The 22,865-nt window shown below is 43.0% G+C and overlaps 1 protein-coding gene across 8 annotated transcripts in view; it reads right to left on the minus strand.

Annotated features, from left to right (window-relative positions):
- The window catches only part of EPS8 (EGFR pathway substrate 8, signaling adaptor), a 1,868,600-nt gene that overhangs the window by 803,084 nt on the left and 1,042,651 nt on the right, over nt 1–22,865 (minus strand). For all 8 annotated transcript variants that reach the window (XM_069628376.1, XM_069628375.1, XM_069628377.1 and 5 more), the window contains one exon: nt 2,640–2,801. In XM_069628376.1, the coding sequence (XP_069484477.1) occupies nt 2,640–2,801 (162 nt within the window). The remainder of the gene's footprint in view (nt 1–2,639; nt 2,802–22,865) is intronic.

The raw sequence follows: 22,865 nt of genomic DNA on the forward strand, positions 1-22,865 counted from the left end.
GGGCCCCGCCGATCCAAACCATGGAGAGAAGTGACCAGCCACGGGGGACGGTCCATGCCGACTTTGGATCCACCGGCCGAGGGCTCTACTTTCTAGTGGTGACAGACCAATGGTCCCGCTATCCGGAGGTTGACCTGGTGGGGTAGACGGCGAGTGACCACACCATCATGGCGCTGGAGAAAATGTTCGCCACGCATGGATTTCCGGTGGAGATATGCTCAGACAATGGGGCACCATTTTGGGGGCAACGTTTTGCTCAGTACTGTGAGGAGAGGGGAGGGGAATACGCCATAGGAAAGTCACACCACTATGGCCGAGGGCAAATGGGGAGGTAGAGCGCTTCATGCGAACGCTAAACAAAGTGTTCTGCATATCAGCAGATGGAGGCGCAGACATCTGACGCAACTTAGTGGACTTCCTTCGAGAGTACCGCTCGACCCCCCCATCAGTCAAACGGGGTCGCCCCTGACGAAGCGCTCTTTAAGCGTGTACCGAGAGGGCTCCTGCCCGAAATGGAAGGCCGCCAGCCGGGGGAGATTGAAAAGGATCACGTGCGAACGGAGAGGGCGGTGCGGAATGAAAAGGAGACGATCAGGAGGAAGCTCTCGGAGAGGCCGATTGCGGTGGGGGATACCGTATTGATGTGAAACAGAAGAGCAGAAGGAAAGTTATCGTTAACCTACGAAACCCAGCCCCTAGGGGTGACGCATGTGAAGGGCTCGATGATCACAGCGGCCAACGCACGTGGAACTGTCACCAGGAATGTCTCGTTTTTCAAGCGCGTGGGATCTGCCGAAACGGATGAAGTCGACCCTCCGGCACCTGAGCCGAGCGATGAACCGCCACCGAGACCCGATGGACTGGCCGAGACTCAAGGGACACAAGAGGTGCCTCAGGCCGAGGCAGGCAGGTACCCGAGCCGGGCGGGGCGTAAGCCGCCGCAGAGGTTCTAAGACTTTATTATGGACCCTGCCTAGTCATCTAGGTCGTGCTGGAACATTTATGTTTGAAGAATATGTTGTTAAGTTATACTGTTGATCACTGATCGTTGTTTGGGAAAAAAGCAGGGATGTTGCGTAGTAATTCGCGGTTCTACGCATGCGCGGCCCATAACGAGGCTCAAGCATGCACACTTTGAATAAAGACAGTCCCGGCGGCAGTTTGTGCCGGAGACCAGAGCAGCAACACCTCTCCGGCGTGTCTCGTAGCGCGAGTGCGGTGTGAGTGTGTGTGTGTGTGTGTGCCTGCAGGTGGGGCCTCCCATCGCCCCACACATCACACATTAGACCATCAACTTTCAATGTAAGGGGATGCAGCTCTAAAAAGTAGATTTCCGTTTCAGGTCTTTCAGGAGAGCATTACGGTGCATTGTGGGGGGGGGTTTTGGGGGGGCAAGGGGGTTGTGGTTTTTATTTTGTGGATCCCAAATGACCGATTGATAACCTTCTTGGAAGAAATGACCTTTCATTCACAGCCCTAAACTACTCTGTCTGCTGACTACAGGCATAAACTGACACATGCCAACTAATGTCCGAATTCACTCTCCGCCACTCAGTGGACACACCACATAATGGACATGGGTACAGTAGAATACATACTGACATGGTATTCCTCCCTGTCCCACCCCTAAGGCCATCCACTTTCAGATTATTTGAATCAGATGTGTGTTTAGGGCCTGGGTGGGATGGCTAGAGATGAGCAGAGTAGCTCATAGAAGGCAGCCCAGAGGAGACCACACGCTAGGTAAGGGGATGGTCGACTTCCTCATCTTACTTTACCATCTTACCACAGAGACTCTCTTTGGAAAAAAAGATTCAAACAAATGTCTGGCGCACCTTCTGCTAGAATCATGTGACTGACGTGCGAGGGTGCTTTTTTGTATGAAATGGCTCAGGCAGGCTACTTTTGTATTAGAAAAGCTCACGCAGATGTATGCTAGACATTTAAGTGTTTAGGCAATCGGCTGATGAGAATTCCGAATGACTAGACAAAACACATAGTAAATGGGCAATGCATTGAATGTGCACCAGAAGCGAAAAATAGCACCTCAATACAGTATTTTAAACAGATATACACACGAGAGCAAACATCATACAAATAAATGAAAAAACTACGACCGAGGAAGTATTTTGTGATAGAATGTGCTCCAAAAAACAACTTCTGCAGACAAAGATCTATGATAGGGTTGGCCCTGTACCCGTATCTATTTTCAAGAGCAATATGGGCACAGAGATGATAAAAAAAAAGAAAGACATGCAGGCTTACTAAATTGCTACTGAAAGGTCCTACTCATATGCGTGTAACTCAATAGTGGAGCACAGGAAGTGAATAAGCAATATGGGAGCATTCTGCACAAGAACATGCATGCATTAGTCAGACCCTGTAACCTCAACTGAATGTATAATAATCTTACCTTGGAAAATCTAAATAAGAAAAGTGTCAGGCAAAAATGTCCTTGAATCATTAAGAGCTACAATTTGTTCAAGCCTCTTTTCAAACATCAATTGATAATCGAATGGCTTACATTGCTCCTACTATCGCAGTGTTTACAACAAGTCTAATGTACATATTCGGTGTTGAAAATATTGCATGCACTGTATATGTCAGACACGAGAACGATTAAAGAGTTAGGAGCTCACCTTTGACTCAATGTCTGACAGGATAACAGCTTTGTCATCTACTTGAAGAGTCATGTCTTGTGTCCATACTTTGCCCTTTGCATCGAGCAATTTAAGCTTCCTTATCCCATCATCCACTGTTATCATACCCTCCTTCCGATCCAATACGAACGTTGTCAAGTGCTATAAAAAAAAAAAGGATTTTTTTTTTAAATGAAGATCTGGGTTTGTAATTAGGTTCAACATCATTAAAGAAATTATGTAAATGTTCAGTCCTCTCGGGGTGTGCACCAGTACAAATATATGGCAGCATTCATTTCTTACCATCGTATCTCTCCAGGACTGAAATCTCTACACTGGCTCCCAGTGGCTGCGAGGATAAAGTTCAAAACCCTCTGCATTGTCCACAAGGCCTTCTGGGGCCTGGGTCCTAAATACCTTCAACTCTCTCTTCCCAAATATCTTCCTTCCCGAGCCCTTCGCTCATCCGCCTCCAACTCCCTCAGGGTCAGCCGCTTCTCGAAGCAACGAGCTGGGGGTAGATCTCTCTCCGCGGCAGGGGCCTCCCTCTGGAACAGCCTTCCTGCCTCCCTGAAACTCGAGGAGAACCATCTCCGGTTCCGGAAGCACCTCAAAACCTTCCTCTTTGCTTCTGCTTTCTCTCTCCCTCTCCCCTGCTGAACAGCTAATATTCTTCACTGAAACTGCACTGATCCTGCAACTGGACCTCTCTAAACGGCCTCGGCCCTGGGCCCAGCCACTCTCCACTTGCACTGATGCCCTGGAACCCCTCTGCATCCCTACAGCCCCCCCCCCCTTCCCCAGCACTTGTTCTGCACTTACCTTGCACTTGCCACCAGCTGGCCCTATTTATTTATTACTTTACGCCACTTACCTTGTACTGCACTTCCCCCCCCCCTCCCCGTCCCCTTGCACTTTTCCCCCTCCGCCACCCCTGCACTTGCGCGATCTGAATGACACCTGGCCTAGTAGGATCGTTGTCTGTCTCCCCTTGTTCCTCCCCTCCCTGCCTCGTCGCGCCTTGAAACACCTGTGTATAGGCGCGTTACAAATACCATATCATATCATACCAGAGAGAGCAATATATATCAGAAGCCTGGTGAGAACCATGTGGGAATGGTAACAAGTACAAAGAAAACGGAAGGAAAATAGGGAAATAAAACGCGGATCAGCAAGCTAAAGAAAACAAGGAGAAGCAAATACAAGAGAACGAGAAAAGGAAAAGGTGAGCTGAGTGGCCATTGAGGTGTTGCTAGAGGTAAAAGAAAGGTTAAACAAGACAAATAAGCAAGTGAACGACAAAAGGATCATATGAAATTCTGCAGTACTGCTAAAGCCTTTGTTTTCTGAACCCTCGTCTTCAGCACAGCCATACCTATCTAACTGGCACATGTACTTTGCATTCTGATACCTCTTAAACATAGGGGTCCCCCTGTTGCATATTTCTAGTTGCATCCTAGTTGGCATTAATTACTCAATGGCTCTACCTATCTTGACCATGGACTTCATTTACATTGAAAATATTTGTGCATACCACAGCTGAGACTCTGTCTTCATGTGCTTGCTCTGCACCACGTGATGTGCTGAAGTCTCACTAGTAACCCCACTACTGAATCTGAAGGGGCCCTTGGGTCCACAGATGCCAGCCCTTGGTACAAAGTGACCTAGAGGGTGCATACTGGGCATTCTCAAGAGCCCCCCTTTACACCTAATCCGTCCAGAGTTTTGGGGTGGGGGAGGACAGAGTCCATGTTTAGGTTGCCCACCCTCATTTTGTTTTTATTGGTTTCATTTGTCGCGACACTCACAGAAAAACATGTCCATATGAGCAGGTGCGGTGCATGGACACGGACTGTCCCGCACAAGCAGGTGGAAAAATAGGCCTCCCTCTTGAGCTCTACAGTCTGCTGCACGTTTTCCTGGACAGGGAAGTGCTGTGCCACTATTATATATCTGTCGACACTTCAAACAGCACACAGGCACTTTCAGTCAAATGCCACCATTGACCCTTGGCTAATTAAAGCCAATTACAAACAGGGTAACACACACTCATCAGGGGCACTATGGGCAGAATTATATTTTTTAAAAAAAAGCCATGGGACTCCTGGGGCCGATACCAGCGAACAAGAGTCTAACCAATCACAATCTGAAAAGGGGAAGAATTACCAATAGGTATTAGAAGATACTAACTTTAAGGAGCACCATGAAAAGAGAAAGAGAAGCTACCTACGGCAGAGATTGCAGAGGGACAGTGTTCCCAATGGGATTTGGAGCACTGAGGAGGGAATGCAGTTTAAAAGCTGGCTAGGCCACTTTTCCAGATCTCCATGCCTGTGGTCACAGGAGGACTTATCTAAAGCCTTGCAATCCTGGTTGGAGGGGTGGGTGGAGTATAAAGATCTTCTCTATAAGAGCGAGCAGGCACTATACATACATCTTACACTGGCATTGACTAGGTGTGAGCAAGTTTGAAAAGAGCTATACCTCGGACACTGGAAATTACCAGATAAGGGAGAATGAAGAGCTTGTTGTGAACGTTGTCTGGGCACTGTCAGAATAAGAGGTTCAGGAGAGCAACCAGTGGCAACCCTAAACAGGGGCAAAGAAATACTTGCTGGCAGGAGAGTGACGAGAGCAGGGCGTATTTACCCCAGGACCATACTTGCCAAGAAGAGCGTTTCGTGGTATCACACTCGGACCAAGGCTACAACGAAGTGTAAGGAACTCATGTTGGCAACAGTAAAGACAGACAAGTGATCACAAAACACGGGTGTTTATTAAACTGTATAAATGGGTGAGAAAAACACTTGATCTAAACTTAAATCTAAGATGGGAGCAAGCTACGACAATCAAATAATAAGGCAGTCCTAGTGGCGTCTTGTCAAATAAAAAGGGCCTAAACTAAAAAAAAAAAAATAAATTGCCAAACCTTACCGCAAAGTTACAAAATAGTGTGGGATAACTTACCAGAAAAGAAAGACGTGCTGACACAATAAGCCAGGATGGTCTCCCTTCCCCATGTTTTTAACACAGTTCAATGTGGGGCTCTTATCCACAGCACACTCAAAGGCTTCTCCAGCTGAAACTTACAGTTTGTTTAAAAAATATTAGGGCCTTCTGTCGACAGGTCACTTTTACACCAAGTCTCTTGCCTCAGAAGGCCTGATGTACTATAAACAACAAACACAAAATTCAGTTCATTAATCTTCCCATCGGGTGATTTCCCTTCACCCGTGGATCCCCCTCAACCGGGCTCCGGTCCTTTATCAACGTTGGCCTCCCTCAGTCGTGTTCACTACAGCCTTTCGTTCACGATATAGGAAACTTGTAACATTCAAGAGTCTCAATGTCTTTTTAAACCACCGTTCATTGTGGACATCCCTCAGCTGGGTTCACATTTGCCAGTTTAACACAGTTCACTTAGTTGTAACACCTTGCAGGATTCACTTCCCTTGGCTTTCTCGTAGCCCCCAGCCAGGCTTCCTCTTAGCCCCCACAGTCAGGCTTCCTCTTAGCCCCCAGTCAGGCTTCCTCTTAGCCCCCAGTCAGGCTTCCTCTTAGCCCCCAGTCAGGCATCACCTTTCGCACAGCATTTTCCTCAGCCGGGCGCAAACGCTAGTTTCACTTTTGTAATGGGTTAAGGACTTTTCGATTGTACAAGGGATTTTGGCTCAACCCTTGTATGACCACCTTACCTCTTTATTCCGGCCGTTCCTATGGCCTCTTGTTACTATAATGTTCACAAGAAAAGGGCACCAGTCAGAGTCTTTCGAATGGACGCCCATGTGGTGCCGGACCACTCTGTAGCTGGTCTTTCCCTGGGCTTTAAAAGCTTACTAGCACGAACGTTCCTTGTTCATAACAAGTTGCCGTTTGCAAGCTTCACTCAACACCGTCCGGTTTACCATCTGTTCTCCCTTTGACTCACCGGCTGTGCTGTCCCCCTTGTTGTTTCTTGTCTCTGGAGTCAAGGACGGTACCATGGTAACAAGCGCACCTCCCTGTCTCGCTTATCAGTGTGGGAGGGACCTGTGCAGATTTGGCATTTGTTACACCACATGTCAGCTGTAGTTCCTGGTCTTTGCACTGAGGCTTTGTGGGCCTCGGTCGAAATAGGCAAGGGCACTTCCCTCCTTGTTGTCCTTTCCGGTCTCGCCGTCTTTCTTCTCTGTTTGTACTGCCGTCCTGTAATATGTGCTTCCCTGTGTGTTTTTTCCTTGTTCAAAATGTGCTCTCGCGCTCCGCCTTTTATCCCTCTGGGGAAGAGAAAGAGCCATCAGGTGTGTGTGTAGTTATGGTCAATTGCCCGACTCTGCCCGACACTTGTGCAGGGACACCTCAGATACATGGCTCTGGTATAAGTCCACTGTCTTTCACAGTGTAAGAAAGTTTTTGTGTCGGAAAGTGGGTTGGGAGTAGAGCTTCTAAGTTTCCTACAGTGTAGGATGGGGAAAAGGTATTAGAAGAAAGGGGGTGCCGTGTCTCACATGTCGGTGTCCCGCTTCCAGTCCCTGAAGACCCCTATCCAGGTGATCCTCCCCCCCTGGTCCACCACCAGGAACTAGATCCATAGATTAGGGAATGCTGGGCAGCTTAGGGCAGGATATTGCCCTCCTGCAAAGAAACATCTTTAAATCTAAAAAAGCCAAAGGCTGGGTTGGTAGAGGGTCTGTCGCAATTTGTTTTCATCTATGTAAAAAGTTAACAGGAAGAAAAATATGTTCAACAAACAATAAAAACAAGTTATATCACGAACATTAAATCACACATTAACCATCTTAATATCCTCACCATCTATGCTCCCAAAAATATTGATAACATTTGTAATTGCATTGACCACCTCATCAAGTCTATACCAAAGATATACTTAATTTTAGGTTTTGACTGTCACCTTCCCATAGACAGACAAACCTTGGCTAGTCAGCCAGTGGTGTGGGTTGCACACCCAATGTCCACTTAGTGATTTCTAATGTTTCAAATTGTATAATGAAGATTTAAAAAAGTTTGAAAATGCACCAAAGCTTTTTTATTCACTAATATTTCTCTTCTTAGTAAATACATTATTCACAATTAGGTAGCAGATGCTTAATTAGGCCTATGCATTTGAGACCATAAATCCTTCGTCAGGGCCTGTGATATCAACTAGAATTGATAATTACCTGACATTACACAGACCATTATGATATAAATGTAAAATTACATTGAAGTATGGTATAATCCCTTTTGAGTAATATCAAACAAAAACCATGTGCAAAAGAACAATTAAGTAATAGTAAAGGGAGAGAGAACATTAGTAGGTTGTATAATGCGTGATATCACATTACCATGGCGCGTGACATGACTGCATTGTTAGCATAATGATTCACGAACAACGTGTACATATAATGATATATAATCTGTACAATTCAGTGAGCGGAGGGGATGAAGCAGTAGAAAAATAATAAAGGTAAAAGAAGGGAGTGTGTGTTAGTTGAGATTCATCCATAGGTTACCATGTGTGCTATAGAACACTTCTGATACATGCCTGCTGACCTGATGTGCATTTAAAATGTGGAGATATCTGTAATGTGAAAACAAGACAGATATCCATGCATTAAAGCTTGAGGTTGAAGCGGTAAACAAATGTCTTAAAAAAGTTCTTACCAATCACTAAAGACTATCCATACAGTAGAACTACTGGGAGTTATCCGCTTATCTCTTGCCGGTACTCGCCAGCACACAATAAGAAATGTCCACACTACGGCTCCCGCTGTTGGGAAGAATGGATGTGTCAGTTTGTATACGGTCCGTATAGTTAAACTGTGTTTCTGAAAATATACATCACTCGGGAGCATTGCTCCGTCAGAGAGCTTACATCGATCCTTCACTTTCTGTTCACTCATGTGAGCCATGAGACGCGTGGAAGATTCGAAGTGCTGAAATGACAACAAGCGTTGTCATAGGAACCTGGGAATACGAATATCACTGTGCACATGTCGGTTATCTTGGAATGGAGTAACCTGTACAATGTAGATATGTAGGGCCTGTCATGGAACGTTTTCCTATGGGATTGCACCATTATAAAACACATCCATGAATAAGGGCTGTAGTCTCTAAGAAGCATGTATTTCATTATTAGGTGGCTAGTTGCGTGCACACGTGCTGCGCTTATGTATTTACAGTTCAAAATAAAGAACTAAGTGAGAGGTCTGCTTTCTTCTCGTATGAGCAATGGGGACTAAATGAAATAAAGTAATAATCACAATGGTTGTAAATTATTGGGAACACAAAGATGTCTAGAACGCATCTCACTGGACATTAATTCAAGACACGAGTGTCAGTCACTCCTACATTTCACGTGCAATGGGTGACAATAGGTACGGAAGAGGTCCCCTAAGGTGCGCCATGCTACTTACTATGCTCGTTTGTGCAACAATAGGTAATGGGTGGTGAACGGTGCTGATAATTGGAGATGTTCATAGGCTACCAGTTTAAGAAAAATCAGAACCACAAATAGAAAGTAATGCATTAAAAGTTCAGTCAAGTGTTAAGTTTAGGGATATGATGTTCTCTTAATTCTCCAATGTCAATACAAGGCAATAATTATAGGAAGCTAGAGATCGAAACACACTGACAGTGATACATGATCATGTCAGTAAGGAAGCATGTTACACATGAAAAAGGTGGTCTGATTCTAACAGTAGGACAGGATTCAAATCTATTAAAAAATTCTTTGAAACAGGCACAAATCGTATCTGTGTAGACTAGATGGAAACAAGGATGTCTGTTGGTCTCTGCTTGAAAATATAATACTCTTAGTTCTCAAATATCAATGTAAAACAATAGTTGTAGGTAGCAGGAACTTGGGAATCAAACAGTATGAGCTCCTCTTCCAAAAGATGTCTATATTCAGTGGATGTCGTCATAAAAAGCAGTTAAGGTCACACTCTTCATTCATACCACTAGGAGTGAGGGATTCTCGTCTTTCAATCCAAAAGGCCTCTCATCTGGCTCTTTTTATCTTGGCATTTGCATATTGGCCTTTCATTTGTACAATTTCCAATATTTGAAATCTCAGTTGTGACACAGTGTCCTTTTTCATCAAAGTGTCTAGCCACTGCTGATGTTTGATTATTACTCCTAATACAGGATTTGTGTTCATTCACCCGGGGTCTCACTTTTCTAGCTGTTTCACCAACATAGTAAATACCACACAGGCATTTATTGCTGCAAATGGTGTTTTCTGTTGAACAAGTGGCATGGTGTTTCAATTGGATTTTCTTCCCTGTTCTTGGATGCAACACTGTTGGCCCTTTCATCACATTGTTACATTTGCCACAGTAGAGGCAGAGCTGGGTTCCCGGATGTTTGTCAGGTCTTTTGTTTTTTTGCTGAGCCTTTGGTGTCTACTAGCATGTTATAGAGGCTGTTCATGTTCTGATAGGCAAACACTGGTGGTTGGGGAAACAGATCCTTTGTTCTTTCGTCACTCATTAGGCTGTTCCAATGTTTTAATATACTTTGATTTGTCTGCTCTGTATAGAGTATTTGGAAACAAATACTAATTCAGGACTTTTCCGTTTTGGTGTTTTCGACAAAAAGTTATCCCGACTCCTAGTACTAGTTTTGGATAATGCACTTTGTAGATCTTCCTCCGGGTATCCTCGTGGCAAATTTTCTGTTGCAATGTAGCTAATTGTTCTTCACATTCTTTCGGATCACTCACAATTCTTTTGATCCTAAGCATTTGGTCAAACCGTACATTCTTGAGAATATTAGGTGGATTAAAACTCAGTATATGGAATAAGTTCTTCCTATCTGTGTACTTGGTATAAAGGGTTGTGGTGATTATAGAATCTTTGATTTTGGTTTGGACATCCAAGTAATGAACGTCTGGGTTGCCAATTTCCATGGTAAACTGCATTCGGGTATCAATGCTGTTCAGATATATTAAGAATGCTTTGAGATCATCTTTGCTTCCACACCATAATCCAAAAATGTCATCAATATATTGAACCCATTTCTTAATGTGTTGCTTCCACTTTTGATATTCACATATATGCGTCGATTCGAATCGATGCATGAAAGTATTGGCATCTGATGGCGCCATCATGGCTCCGATTGCCGTGCCTGATGTTTGAAGGTAAAATTATTTGTCAAATTCAAAACAGGAGTTGAGTGAAATGAAGTTGAGGAGCATCATCAGGAATTCCTTAGAGCTCCTATGGATTATTCTTGTAATAACCATTCTACTGCTTCTTGTCCCAGGTTAGGTGGGATGCTGGTATATAAGCTATTAACATTGATTGTAAAAATAACATTATTCTCTGTTAGGTCAATCTGGTTCAACATTTGTAGAAAATGGATAGTGTATTTTACATATGTTGAAGTTCTTTGTATAATTGGCTGCAGGAAATAGTCAATGTAATATCTGAGTGGTTTTAAGATGCTTCCAGTGGCTGCAACCATTGGTCTGCCTGTAGGATTAGTCAATCTTTTGTGAATTTTGGGTAAAATGTACAGTTGCTGTATTGTTGGATGTGATTTTAGCAAGAAGGATTTGGTTATAAGTGTAATCCATTCCATCTCTTCAGCCATAGTTAAGATTCCTTCAAGGTCTTTCTTGATTTCTGTCGTGGGGTCACTGTCTAATCTGGCATAGGTACTTTGATCTGATAATTGTTGCATACATTCTTGATTGCAATCATCTGTGTTTAAAATCACAATTGCACCTCCTTTGCGGGCAGGATTGATGGTAATAGTTGAATCAGAAAATAATGTTCTGATTTGTGAGAGTTCTCCTCTGTCTAAATTGTGAGTTATCAGACCTCTGAATTGGATTTTCTTGTTGTTCCATTTTGTGAAATATTTCAATAGATGGTACACTGATAGGTGCCGAAAATGTACTTTTAGGTTTGAACTCTATGTATTCTTTATCTTGCTCGCTGGATTCTGTAGGTGCTGGTAATTCTGCAAAGAATACTTTCAATTTAAGCTTGCAAATCAGTTGGTGTATTTCCACTTTTGTGTTGAACATGTTGCTGCTATAAGTAGCTACGAATTTTAGACCTTTTTCCAACGTTCGAATTTCATGTTGGGTCAACATTCTTTTGGATAGATTCACTACTAATTCCGTTGGGATTAGAACCGGGTTAAAATTCATTGGTTTCTTCCTTTTCTTAAACTGGTTGCCTATGAAGTTCTTTAGTCGAGTGGGTGCCGAGTGTCTCGTGTGCTCAGACACTATTTTTCCTATTGGCAAAGTAATTACTGCGAGCCTTCTTGCTATTTGAACATTGTTACTGTTCTACATGCATTTCCTAATGTGCTGTGCTCCATTGCTCATGCCTGGATGCAATTGAGCACCCTGGAATCTATTCAGTGAACCCGACTTTCCCGGGAACTGCCCCAAGACTCAGCTTTCAAAATCCAGACTTGAGCGTGTCAGCGTGTGTCTTGAGTGGGTGTCGAGTGCCTCATGTCTGGTGTCCTGCGGGAGTGGGGAGAGGTGTTCTGCCACACCTTTGAAGCTCGGCACACTGCGCGGTTTTGTAAGGTAAGCTAACCTTGCATTTTTGGCATTGCTACATTGAGAAATGACATGCAAAGCAACACTGCGCAGTGCATGGGTCCATCACAAACGCAACAATTTGCAAAGTCACACCAAACATGATTTGGCCAAAAGCTCCAAACACACACTACCATCACAGGCTCAAATTACAGCATTTTTTGGCACTAAATATGGACATGCGCCTCAACATTCTTCAATAACATTTGAAGAGGAGAAGAGAAATTCCTGGCACAGACATTAGCTAACAATGAATTGCTGAAACTGGTTACTAACCTGAAAAGGGCCTCCAAGTGGGGATGGGTGGGGGGGGGTGACATCTCTTGCTTGAAACAAAAAATCTGGAAGATAATGCTGTAATTTACCTATACTTTACACCGGATATGACAGTCTTTGCATCATATTCCGACTCCTCAAGAACAAAGGAGTCGGACTGTGAAAGTGAGTAATACATTTCTAGTAAAACGACTGGGGTGAGCAGGCTGGGATTAAGGATTACCTGGCAGCATTGGAGAGATTAAGATTGATGGTCAAGCAATAATACTTGCCCCCATAGTGGAGGAACTTAGTGCCAGTAAAGCACTATTCTGAAACTGTCAGACCTTGTTACATCTCTGGTAGAAAATACTGAGCATAAAGCAACGGCAAAATGAATATCAAGGGGCAAATAATAACATGTCGGGTCAACAGTTGCCAAAGGAACCCATTAAGAAAGGAAAACTGGTTACCTAACATATCAATGGGGAGCAATACGAAAAAGCCAGCAACGAGTTGGGATTTTGAAGAAGTGCATATCCCTCCTCCCACTGAATTAAAACATGTGCTTCGAAATAAACGTTCACCACCGATCACAAACATACTACCTGTATTGAATAACCCCAAGACTGTCCCAACAAATCAAAACAAAAAACGAGGCCAGAAGGAGAAGAGTTGGTGTGCATGTAAAGGCTCTTAGTTCCTAAACTGTGCCTCTGATGGAACCATACTCCAGGCATATTTGCAGGGGCCTATGGAAAAATGTCTAAACAGTCTGTTGGCAAATCAGCAACTAAGAAAGTTGGATGCAAAAAAAGGGCAATTACCTGAGGACAAGGAGTTACCTTCAAATACTTTGTCTAGCTCAGCAAGTAGGTTCAATAAGAGAGCTCAGAGGGAGGGGAAAAACAGATCATATTTCTTTCTTCACAGCCTATTGAACTAAAGACTCCATTGCCCATCATACATCCAAGTGCCCTAAAAGATAGGGGCATCTGGATTATCTTAGAATGCTCCCACGTAGTACAGCCCATTTTTAAAAAGAACTGTGCTCTTAACCATCTTCAAACAACTTCCCTACTTGGAAGTTATACAGGCAATGGATATCTTGAAAATCGAACTGCCCCTTTGAAACAGCAATACAAATTGGGTCCTTGTAGAGTTTGCCTCGCCTCTGATGTGGCGCAATTGAAAACTTATTCTGAGATCTTGCTGCAGGCAGGATATACTCTAATAGCATGTTGGAAAATCAGTGGGCTAAAGCAAGAAGTAGACAAACCTGTCCCTGCAACGGGATCATCAACTAATAAGCAACGTCAGAGAGAGCTGCCCAAAGGAGCTTTACAAAGCCAGAGTACAAAGGTACGGGAAAAGGCACCAGACACTGACCTCAGGTTGCCACTGTGCTCATACAACGGTGCTAATTGACAAGGGAAAAATACTTCAAGTCTGTTGTGGGTATCATGGAACACACATGGCCACCACTCCTTTTTTGAATCATCCTAAAGGCCAGGCTCTATTGAAGGATGCAGACGCATTCTTATTGCAAGAGACCTGTGTACTAAGCCCATTTCTAAAGACGGCTACCAAATGTTGTCCAACAATGCCATCCATGTTAAGAAGGGGCGGGCTAGTGGTGTCCTAGCGATAGGAACAAAGGCGCATTTAAGTCTGACTATTTCCATAGGTGAAGAAGTCATTTAATGTATTAATGGGGATATTACATCCCTCTACGCTCTCACCAGAGGAAATTCTGATCATCAATATTTATGACCCACCGGGGGGTGCTCAGACCATGATTATACAGAACATACTAATAAGCGCTGTTTCTTATTGGTCTGAGGGATCACCACATGGGCATGTTTCACTGGCTGGACACTTTAATAGAAGATCATTGCATCTGCTTTAGAAACCACTGTGGGGAGGAACAGCTCTTGGTACACATTTATCGATTTTTATGATCTAGAATTTCTTAAAATAGTACCAAGGAGTGATACTAATCCTCAATATATCTGGTCTAATGGCATTGTAACAATTTATTGATTATGTGATAGTAGATGCGTAATTGAGTGCTGAATGTAGTCCAGTTACTATTGTGCATAATAAGATCAGTGATCATGGTGCACTATGTTGGTCCACAAAGTTAGAAAACACTCCAAAGCCTGTAGAGTAATGCTCCAAGATAAAGATACATTTTGTTGGTAACAGAATCCGATGGGAAAACAGGCATATCAAATTGGTGAAAGGGACCTTCGACCATAACTTCTATGGAATAGAGCTTTTATTAAGGGCTGCAGATTGGGATTTGGTCAAAATGATCAAAGGGCTGATGCCATCTCTTATAAATACAAAGCACGGACGAGCAAAGAATACCGTTATTGTTCGCTCCAAAGAAAGAAACAATACTGTGGGGAGCAGGCGGCAGCAAGAAAGAATGTAAACCTACTTCCACATACCAGTCAGAAAATGTTAATTAACTTGGCTACAAAGTATAGAAACTGGCAAAAAATGCACAAGGCATTTATCGATTTTTAAGCAGCATTGATTGGCAGAATTTATTCTTGTGGCTAAAAATGCATAAGATGACAAGATTTTGGTACAACTATAACGACTTCTGGAAATCCCTCTTCTTGACAGAAAAAAACTCGGTCTCACAGTTGAGTTGGATATTACACATTCAACATCTGCATTCCCCCACAGTAAACTCAATGACGTAGTATGATTCTTCGGAGTGCTTGGTATGGAGTCAGGATGGGATACCGAGGGGGGGTGCACTCGCTGCTTAGATGAAATCAATTTTGAACGACTAATAGTGAAATCTAAAGCATTACATGCTCCCGGGCCTGATGGTATCCCTAACCTGGTATTCAAGGACAATCTGATCTTGTGGGCAAGGATGTTAGAAATGTATTTTGGCTACATTATCAAGACCGGTAAAATACCAGATCGCTGGCGACAATCCATATTGGTCCTGGTTTTAAAGAAGGGAGATAAATTAGTACCATTAAACTACTCCCTATTGGCGATGATGGATTCCAGCCAGAAACTGTTTGCTAATATATTATTGGCGCAGCTAATTGTAACCCTCTCCTGGTATCCACGGGGACGTCACTCAGCCTGTTCTGACCTCTTACGACCTCGAACCCTTCCCTAGAGGCTATTCGACTGGCGACTGGGCCTGAAACACAGGATTGGTAGAGTTAGTTTAACTCCCTATTGTCTGTGTGCTTGAACCCCTTCTTCTCCGGGGTCCAACCCTTCCCTTTGATCCACAGCTCACCTTGTTTTCTTGGATAGTGTGCTCTCCGTCCTGCTTTCAGCGCAGGGGCGCGTTGATTGATGGGGGCTTGTTGCTGCCTAATTACTTCACTGGCAAGAGTCTGACAGGTAAGAATAATGAGTCTTTTGAACAGTTCTCTAACTTCGTTCCTTTCCTTCCTTAGATGATGGCCGGCGTCCGGGGATGGTGGCGTGCTGCTGAGATGAGTAGCGCTGAAGGTGAGGGAGAGCGCGATGCACCCCTTTCGTGTTTGCATTGAACTGAGTTATTTTTCTGTGTCTTTTAGGTGCAACGTTTTCAGCGTGGATGCCGGTTATGAAGAACAAATGCGGTGGGTATGCGGCGCCTCTAGATGTTTCCACGCTAACCTGGAGTGTCTTTTCCCTCTTGCAGATGGATGAGAAGTTCCGGAGACCGAGTTCCCCCAGAGCGGCTGGGATTCAGGTAAGCGTTTGAAGCTCGTACAGTATTTAAAAATAAGCGAAGATTTGCAGGATGCTTACTAATGCCTTTTTTCTGTTCTTTTCCCTTTTCCTTAGGAAGCGGTGTGCCGGGATGGGAATGACACCGCCGAAGAGGCCCGTAGAACAGAAGGAGCGATGAATGATGGGCAGAAGCACCGCAAGGTAAGGCTGTTCCTAACAGTGTTCTTGCAGGAGCTGAGCGCAGAAGATAGAGCAGGCCTACTGCAGACCGATCCGAACACGGTGAGTGTCATGCTGCAGGCGCAGAAAATGCAAAGCATGTTTCTCAGCCTGGGTGTGGCTTAAATAGTCTCTGGGTATCCCAGGTGTCTCAGGGCTGAACCACACCCAAAAGACTAGACCGCACATGCAGTTCTGGGAGCCGAAATATGTGGGGGCATACATCTTGTCCCCATCAATGCACTACAAGTCCAATCCCCAATGTTATCCCATGGGAGTGAGTGAGTCTGGTGCCACAAGCGCCAAGTCTGACTCCAAGTGGGTCTTTGGAGGGATGGAGAGGCCTTTGAGGGCCATGTAGGTGATCGTGGCCTGGCTCCAGCCTGACATCTTGCAGGGCTGGGGACATGAGGGGCAGGAACCATGACACTAATTACCTGGTTGGAAGCAAAAAACATTCAGAGTACCTTTCAGACAGGTTTTAGAAAGAAATACAATACTACATCCAATATTGCAACGTTCCAGTTTCTGGGGTACCCAAGGGGGAAAACAGACTATATTGCTGTTGTGTTGACTTTTCCAAAGCCTTTGATCTGGTTTCCAGAATAAGGCTCTGTAAAAAAAATGGGGCATATATACTGTTCTGCTTATTATATACAATTGTTGTACACAAATACATCTGTAGCTATATGCTTTAATTCAGAGGGTCATCTTTCAGAATACATACCCACACATCAGGGGCTAAAACAGGGCTGTGTTTTTGGCCCCATTTTGTACAACCTTTATAAAGCAGATATGGAATCGGCCTTTAAGTCTACAAGGAATTTCCCCTCTAGCATTAATGGTGTCAAAGTCATCTGTATGTCATACGCTGACAACATCATAATATTTGATCAGACAAAGATTGGCCTACAGTGAACACTAGGTGCCTTACTTATCTATGCAAAAGAAAATCTAATGGTCATGAATAAAAGGAAGACAAGAACAATATGCTTGGGGGGGCACAAGTTGTGGCCAGAAAACCTTAGTGGTATATGGAAAATACAGTTTAGAGATTAAGGAATTTATGTACTTGGGTTTTCCCATATGGGTTAGACCTTCGTCATCTCACTACGAGGATTTCATATGCACACAAATTTGGAAGAAATGGCTGGCCATAAAAGTCTATATTGAGCATCGTGGAGGAAGAGGTATTGAAGGATTCGTCCAAATTCATAAAGCCAGTATAGTCCCTGAAATCCTTTATGCCTTAGAGGTTTTACCATCTGCACATGTAACTTGGCTGGATAACTTTGAGGGTAAACTATTACGTGCAATTATTAATCTGCCCAAAGGAGTTCCAGTCGAAGCGCCGAGACTTGAATATGGCCTGCAATCTCTATCCACATTGTGGTCGATAAAACAGGTGCAGTTATATTCTAAATTGGGTAAAACGAGCTGTAGCTCGAACAACTTATTACAATTGTTTGGTAAAGAACTGCAGAAGGTTTGTCAGAACTATTTCATCATGGACCTTTATCCGTTCACAAAAAATATTTGATTGAATTGGGACTTAATTCGAAAATGATCGAGGGTTGCCCTGAATTTGAAAAAATAAAGAGAAAAGCACAGTAATTGGATTTAGTTATAGGCATGATTAAACTATATGGCCTCAAGAGGTACAGGGAATTCGCATCTCAGGGCTTCAAGTGCGGTAAACCGCATAACTACTTAACTAAATGGTCCAGTCCTGAGTTGAGGTGATTCACAGTGCAACTTCACCTAAATATATTGTGGACTAAACAACTCACTAGTAAACAGAGGTAAGTAGAAACACAGGACAAGTTGTGTAGGCATTGTCTTTGGGAAGTTGAGACGAGCAGGTATATATTGACCTCATGTGTGGCCCGGACAGGCCTCTATGAAAGAGGGTATGAAGCTTTTGTCAGTTCTCCAGTAAACATAAGTGGAGACCAATTTTGGGCAACCTTGACGGGGGCCGAGTCGGTGGTAACGAACGCAGCATCTTTTTAGATCTAGAAGTGAGCTATGAAGGATGTAATAGGGGTGCCTGAATAAGTAGGTAGGCTGTATCGTTTGGAATTTGATATTTAAAATGAGCACATATATTGTTAATTTTATGAGGGATCATGCTTAATTGTTTTTTTCTTTTTTATGGTGATGTATTGCCATTTAATTTTATGCTATAAATGTGAATCTTGTTTTTTAGATGTGCTAAAGGTTTCTTTAAAAATAAAGTGTACAATAAAAAAGACCATCTCCAATTATCAGCGCCATTCACCACCCATTACCCATAGTTGCACACACGAGCGTATAAGTGTAGTAACATGGTGCACATTAGGGGACCTCTACAGTACCTATTGTCACCCATCGGAAGTGAAACGTAGGAGTGACTCGCGTGCCTTGAATTAATGTCCAGTGGGATGTGTTCTAGACATCCTTGCGTTCACGACAATTTACAACCATTGTAATTATTACTTTTACTTCATTTAGTCCTCATTGCACATATGAAAAGAAAGCAGGTCTCTCACTTTGTTCTTTATTTCGAACTGTAAATCCATAAACACAGGACGTGTGCATGCAACTAGCCACCTACTAATGAAATAAATGCTTCTTAGAGACTACATATCTATATTGCACAGGTCACTCCATTCCAAGATGGCCAACCTATACACAGTGATATTCTTATCCCCGTGTTCTCATGACAACAAATGTGGTCATTTCAGCACTTCAAATCTTCCACGCGTCCCGCGGCTCATACAAGTCAACAGAAACTGAAGGATCAAGTTAAGCTCTCCGACGGAGCATTGCTCCCAAGTGATGTATATGCTTAGAAACACAGTTTAACTATACGGACCGTATACAAACTGACACGTCCATTCTTCCCACCAGCGGGAACCGTACATGTCGGAATTTCAATATTGCATGCTGTCAAGGACCCGCCACAGATAAGCTGCTAACCAACGAATGAACCATGCACCAACCTCAAGCTTTAATACATTGATGCCTAGCCTGTTTTCACATTAAAGATATGTCCAAATTTTCAGGGCAGCAGGAATTTATTAGAAGTGTCCCACACACACAACTTTTCCCTTTTATTTTTTTCTCCTGCTTCATCCCCTACGCTCACAGAATTGTATGCATTATATATCATTATATGTACACGTTGTTCATGAATTATCATGCTCACAATGCAATTATGTCACGCGCCATGATAATGTGATAATTCCACGTATTAAACAAACTTCTAATGTTCTCTTACCCTTTACTATTACTGAATTGTACTTTTGCACATGGTTTTTGTTTATGATATTGCTCTAATGAGACGATACCATACTTCAATGTAATTTTACATGCATCTCATAATGGTCTGTGTAACGTTATGTAATTACCAATTCTAACTAGATGATCTCACAGGCTTGGACGAAGGACCTATGGTCCGAAATGCATAGGCCTAATTAAGCATGTGCTTCCTAATTGCGGATAATTTACTAAGAAGAGAAATATTATTGAATAAAACACTTTGGTGCAATTTTTTTTTATCTTCATTCTACAATTCAAAACATTAGAAACCTCTAAGTGGACATTGGGTGTGCACCCCACACCGCTGGCTGACCAGCCAAGGTTTTTCTTTCTTGTTCCAATTTCGAGTTCTTACCACGGAGGTACCTTATTTTGGGTTTGCACCCCATTCAGAAATTTACCTTTTGAAACACTAGAAACTGAAGAAATAAGAAACGTTTGCTGTGCACACTCACTTCCCTCCATCTTCCCATAGACATCATCCTCAAATGAACGGAATGGGCTACTTAATTTCCTCAAGGGTACACAAGGCATTACAAAGGATTGACTGCAGCAGACAGGAATGCATCACCAACGTTTGAAAGTACTTATACCTCTCACTAGACCAATTGGCCCATGCCTTCATATCTCAAACTCAGCAAAGAAAAAGAAAAAAAAATTACTTCAACACTCAAAAAGAGCATTCCCTGCGAAATTGTACTACATTAACTAGGTTCAGACTCTTCAAAGAGTAACACCAAGACTCATTTAAGCCAATTTTGCATCTCAAAAACAGTACCAATATCAAAGTGCATTACTTATTGCGGCTTCTTGAGCCTCAAAAAGACCCATCTCATAAAAAAATATGAATTCTATTACGAACTATATTTTAGAGGAAAAAAAAGTACTTAAAAATAAATGAAGAGACCATGGCGGAAGAAGTAAGGATATACACTCTGAGCATGCTGCCTAAAAGTCCAAAATGAAGTAAATACAACTTTTGTAAAATGTTATTGTGGTACTGCTCAAACGAGGAGATTAGTTATTGTCACAGTGTTTTTTGCAAACTATTTTTCTCGGCGATGGGAAAAGATCCTTAGCCAAATGCAGGGACTTTGTGTCAAAGTGCAAAAAGCAAAACAAGTGACAAAGATACTTGCAAGTCTTACAAAGGGGAAATGCGTTTGCGAAATAGAAACAGTTGGAAGATGGCTGAGGACAACACCCGAAGACATCCAAGTTCCACACACAAATGTTTCTCTATAAAGGTAGGGAGTTAGGGAACTGTTTTTTTAAAATAATTTAGGGGTGGCACAAAAGGAAAAGCACAAAAGGAAATTTTTCTTTAAATTAAGATAAAAGTGTGCAAGGTTAAAAATGGCAGATTGGAGGGGCCCAAAGAACACACACAGACAAAAGGGCATCAAACAGTAATCAAGAAACTCAAAAAAATGCAAACCATTAAAACTCATCAAAAATACACTTCTGACTCTTAAACTGCTGAAAACACTCCAAATCCACTTATTTGAGAGCCTCGTCTATCCCCTCCGAACTCAACAGCCAAACAAAACCCACAAAGAAGTATGGTCCCAGAGGCTGCATTTCACAGGGAATTTCTGCTCTTACCTACAAAAAAAACAGGACTGATTTTCACCAGACCTTCAAGAGCAGAGGCTGCGTGGACCCAAAAAAAAAAATAATCAGGCTTTTTCAAATTTGGTAATAATCCATCCAGCATTTTATTCTAAATGAAAAGGTAGAGCATTCTTACTACATTGTTACATTTGCAGATAAGATTTGAAATGTAAAAACTGCAATTACTCCTACCTGCTCCTACCATATGGCCTCCTTTGCAACAGAAAGAGCCATCTGAACCGCAGAGTTATATGGAACTGGGACAAAACTAAGAACTAAGAGAAATGTCAGACCTCATGGATCCCTGAGGAGGACATCTCGTGTCTGTTTTCAGCAGTGCAAAGTGACAGCAGTGCCGGATCAGGGTACCATGAGGTTGAATACCTCTCCTCCTTCCTATTCCTCAGCAGCGTGAAAAAAATGAGACTAAATGCAAAAGATGCAGAGGACTAAGACACCATTAGAGGTATTCAAACTTATGTAACTCTGACTCAGCCATCAGCCCCCTCTCACTTCATATTTGTCAGTCTGCAATGCATGATGGTGGCATGAGTGAAGGTTGCTAGAGTTAGGATTGCATTGACTACCATAACTAATGAGTTTCTATGATTTGTAGACGCTCTGGTGCACCAACGACATTGCTTCCCCTAATGTTTTTTCACAGAACTTAAAAGGGGTTTAAAGTGACAGTTAATGTCCCCTCAGGTTGTCTTTTTAACACGTGTCACCATCAATACAGAACACTTTTCAGCAAATCCTAAAAGTTGGAATTACTACTGTGAGAATTCAACATACTAGACTGGGTATCGTGCTGAGGGTAATGATTTAAGCATGAGTGATAAAGGCACTAAAGTATGTTTTTATTATTAATACTAATTCAATGCTGCCCTACTCAGTGTGTAAAACACCATGGTTGAACAGGTACAGTATATTTCAAGTGCAGCATGGATTGCCATGTCAGTGACTATTTGACAGTCGGAATTTGTGTTTTTGTGGTAATCATTTATGTTCTTTGGGTGGAGTAATAAAGGTGGATTGGGTGCGAGCATAAATCAGTCTATCGCTCAAAGAGCAATTGTCTACAGTTAAGGGCTCTGCAGTACTTTACATGCAGAACTTGCGCGCAATGAACATCATGCAATCACATATATGCATATTTGTCAGATATGTGAAATGTGACAGGGTCATGACCGTATCATGGGGGGGGGCAAGGAGGCAGACATGGGGGTACATGGGGGTGGGGCAGTCTCAGATCCTCTTGTGTACCAATCCTGTTATTAATGGAGCCACCGTTCTGTAGCAAAAGACCACTCAGTACATTTTCTGACCAGAATTCTCTTTCCATCTCCCACAGTGCACCTGACAAACCATAGGGAAAACCTGGATCAGAACCAGGAGATCATAATCAAGAACAGCCAGTATTTGTACTTGAATTGAATTTCCCTGTCAAGCACAAACGAACACCAAACACCCGATCTGACAATGCCAGACAGACCCAGGCGAACAGGGGTTGGGGGGCAAGCAGAAAATTAACAGAGTGAGGAGAGGCTGCAGGAGGACAGGGGAGACATGGCAACCTTCCT

The sequence above is a fragment of the Ambystoma mexicanum genome, chromosome 12, assembly GCF_040938575.1.
Source record: "Ambystoma mexicanum isolate Mex_15411 chromosome 12, UKY_AmexF1_1, whole genome shotgun sequence".
Taxonomy (NCBI): domain Eukaryota; kingdom Metazoa; phylum Chordata; class Amphibia; order Caudata; family Ambystomatidae; genus Ambystoma; species Ambystoma mexicanum.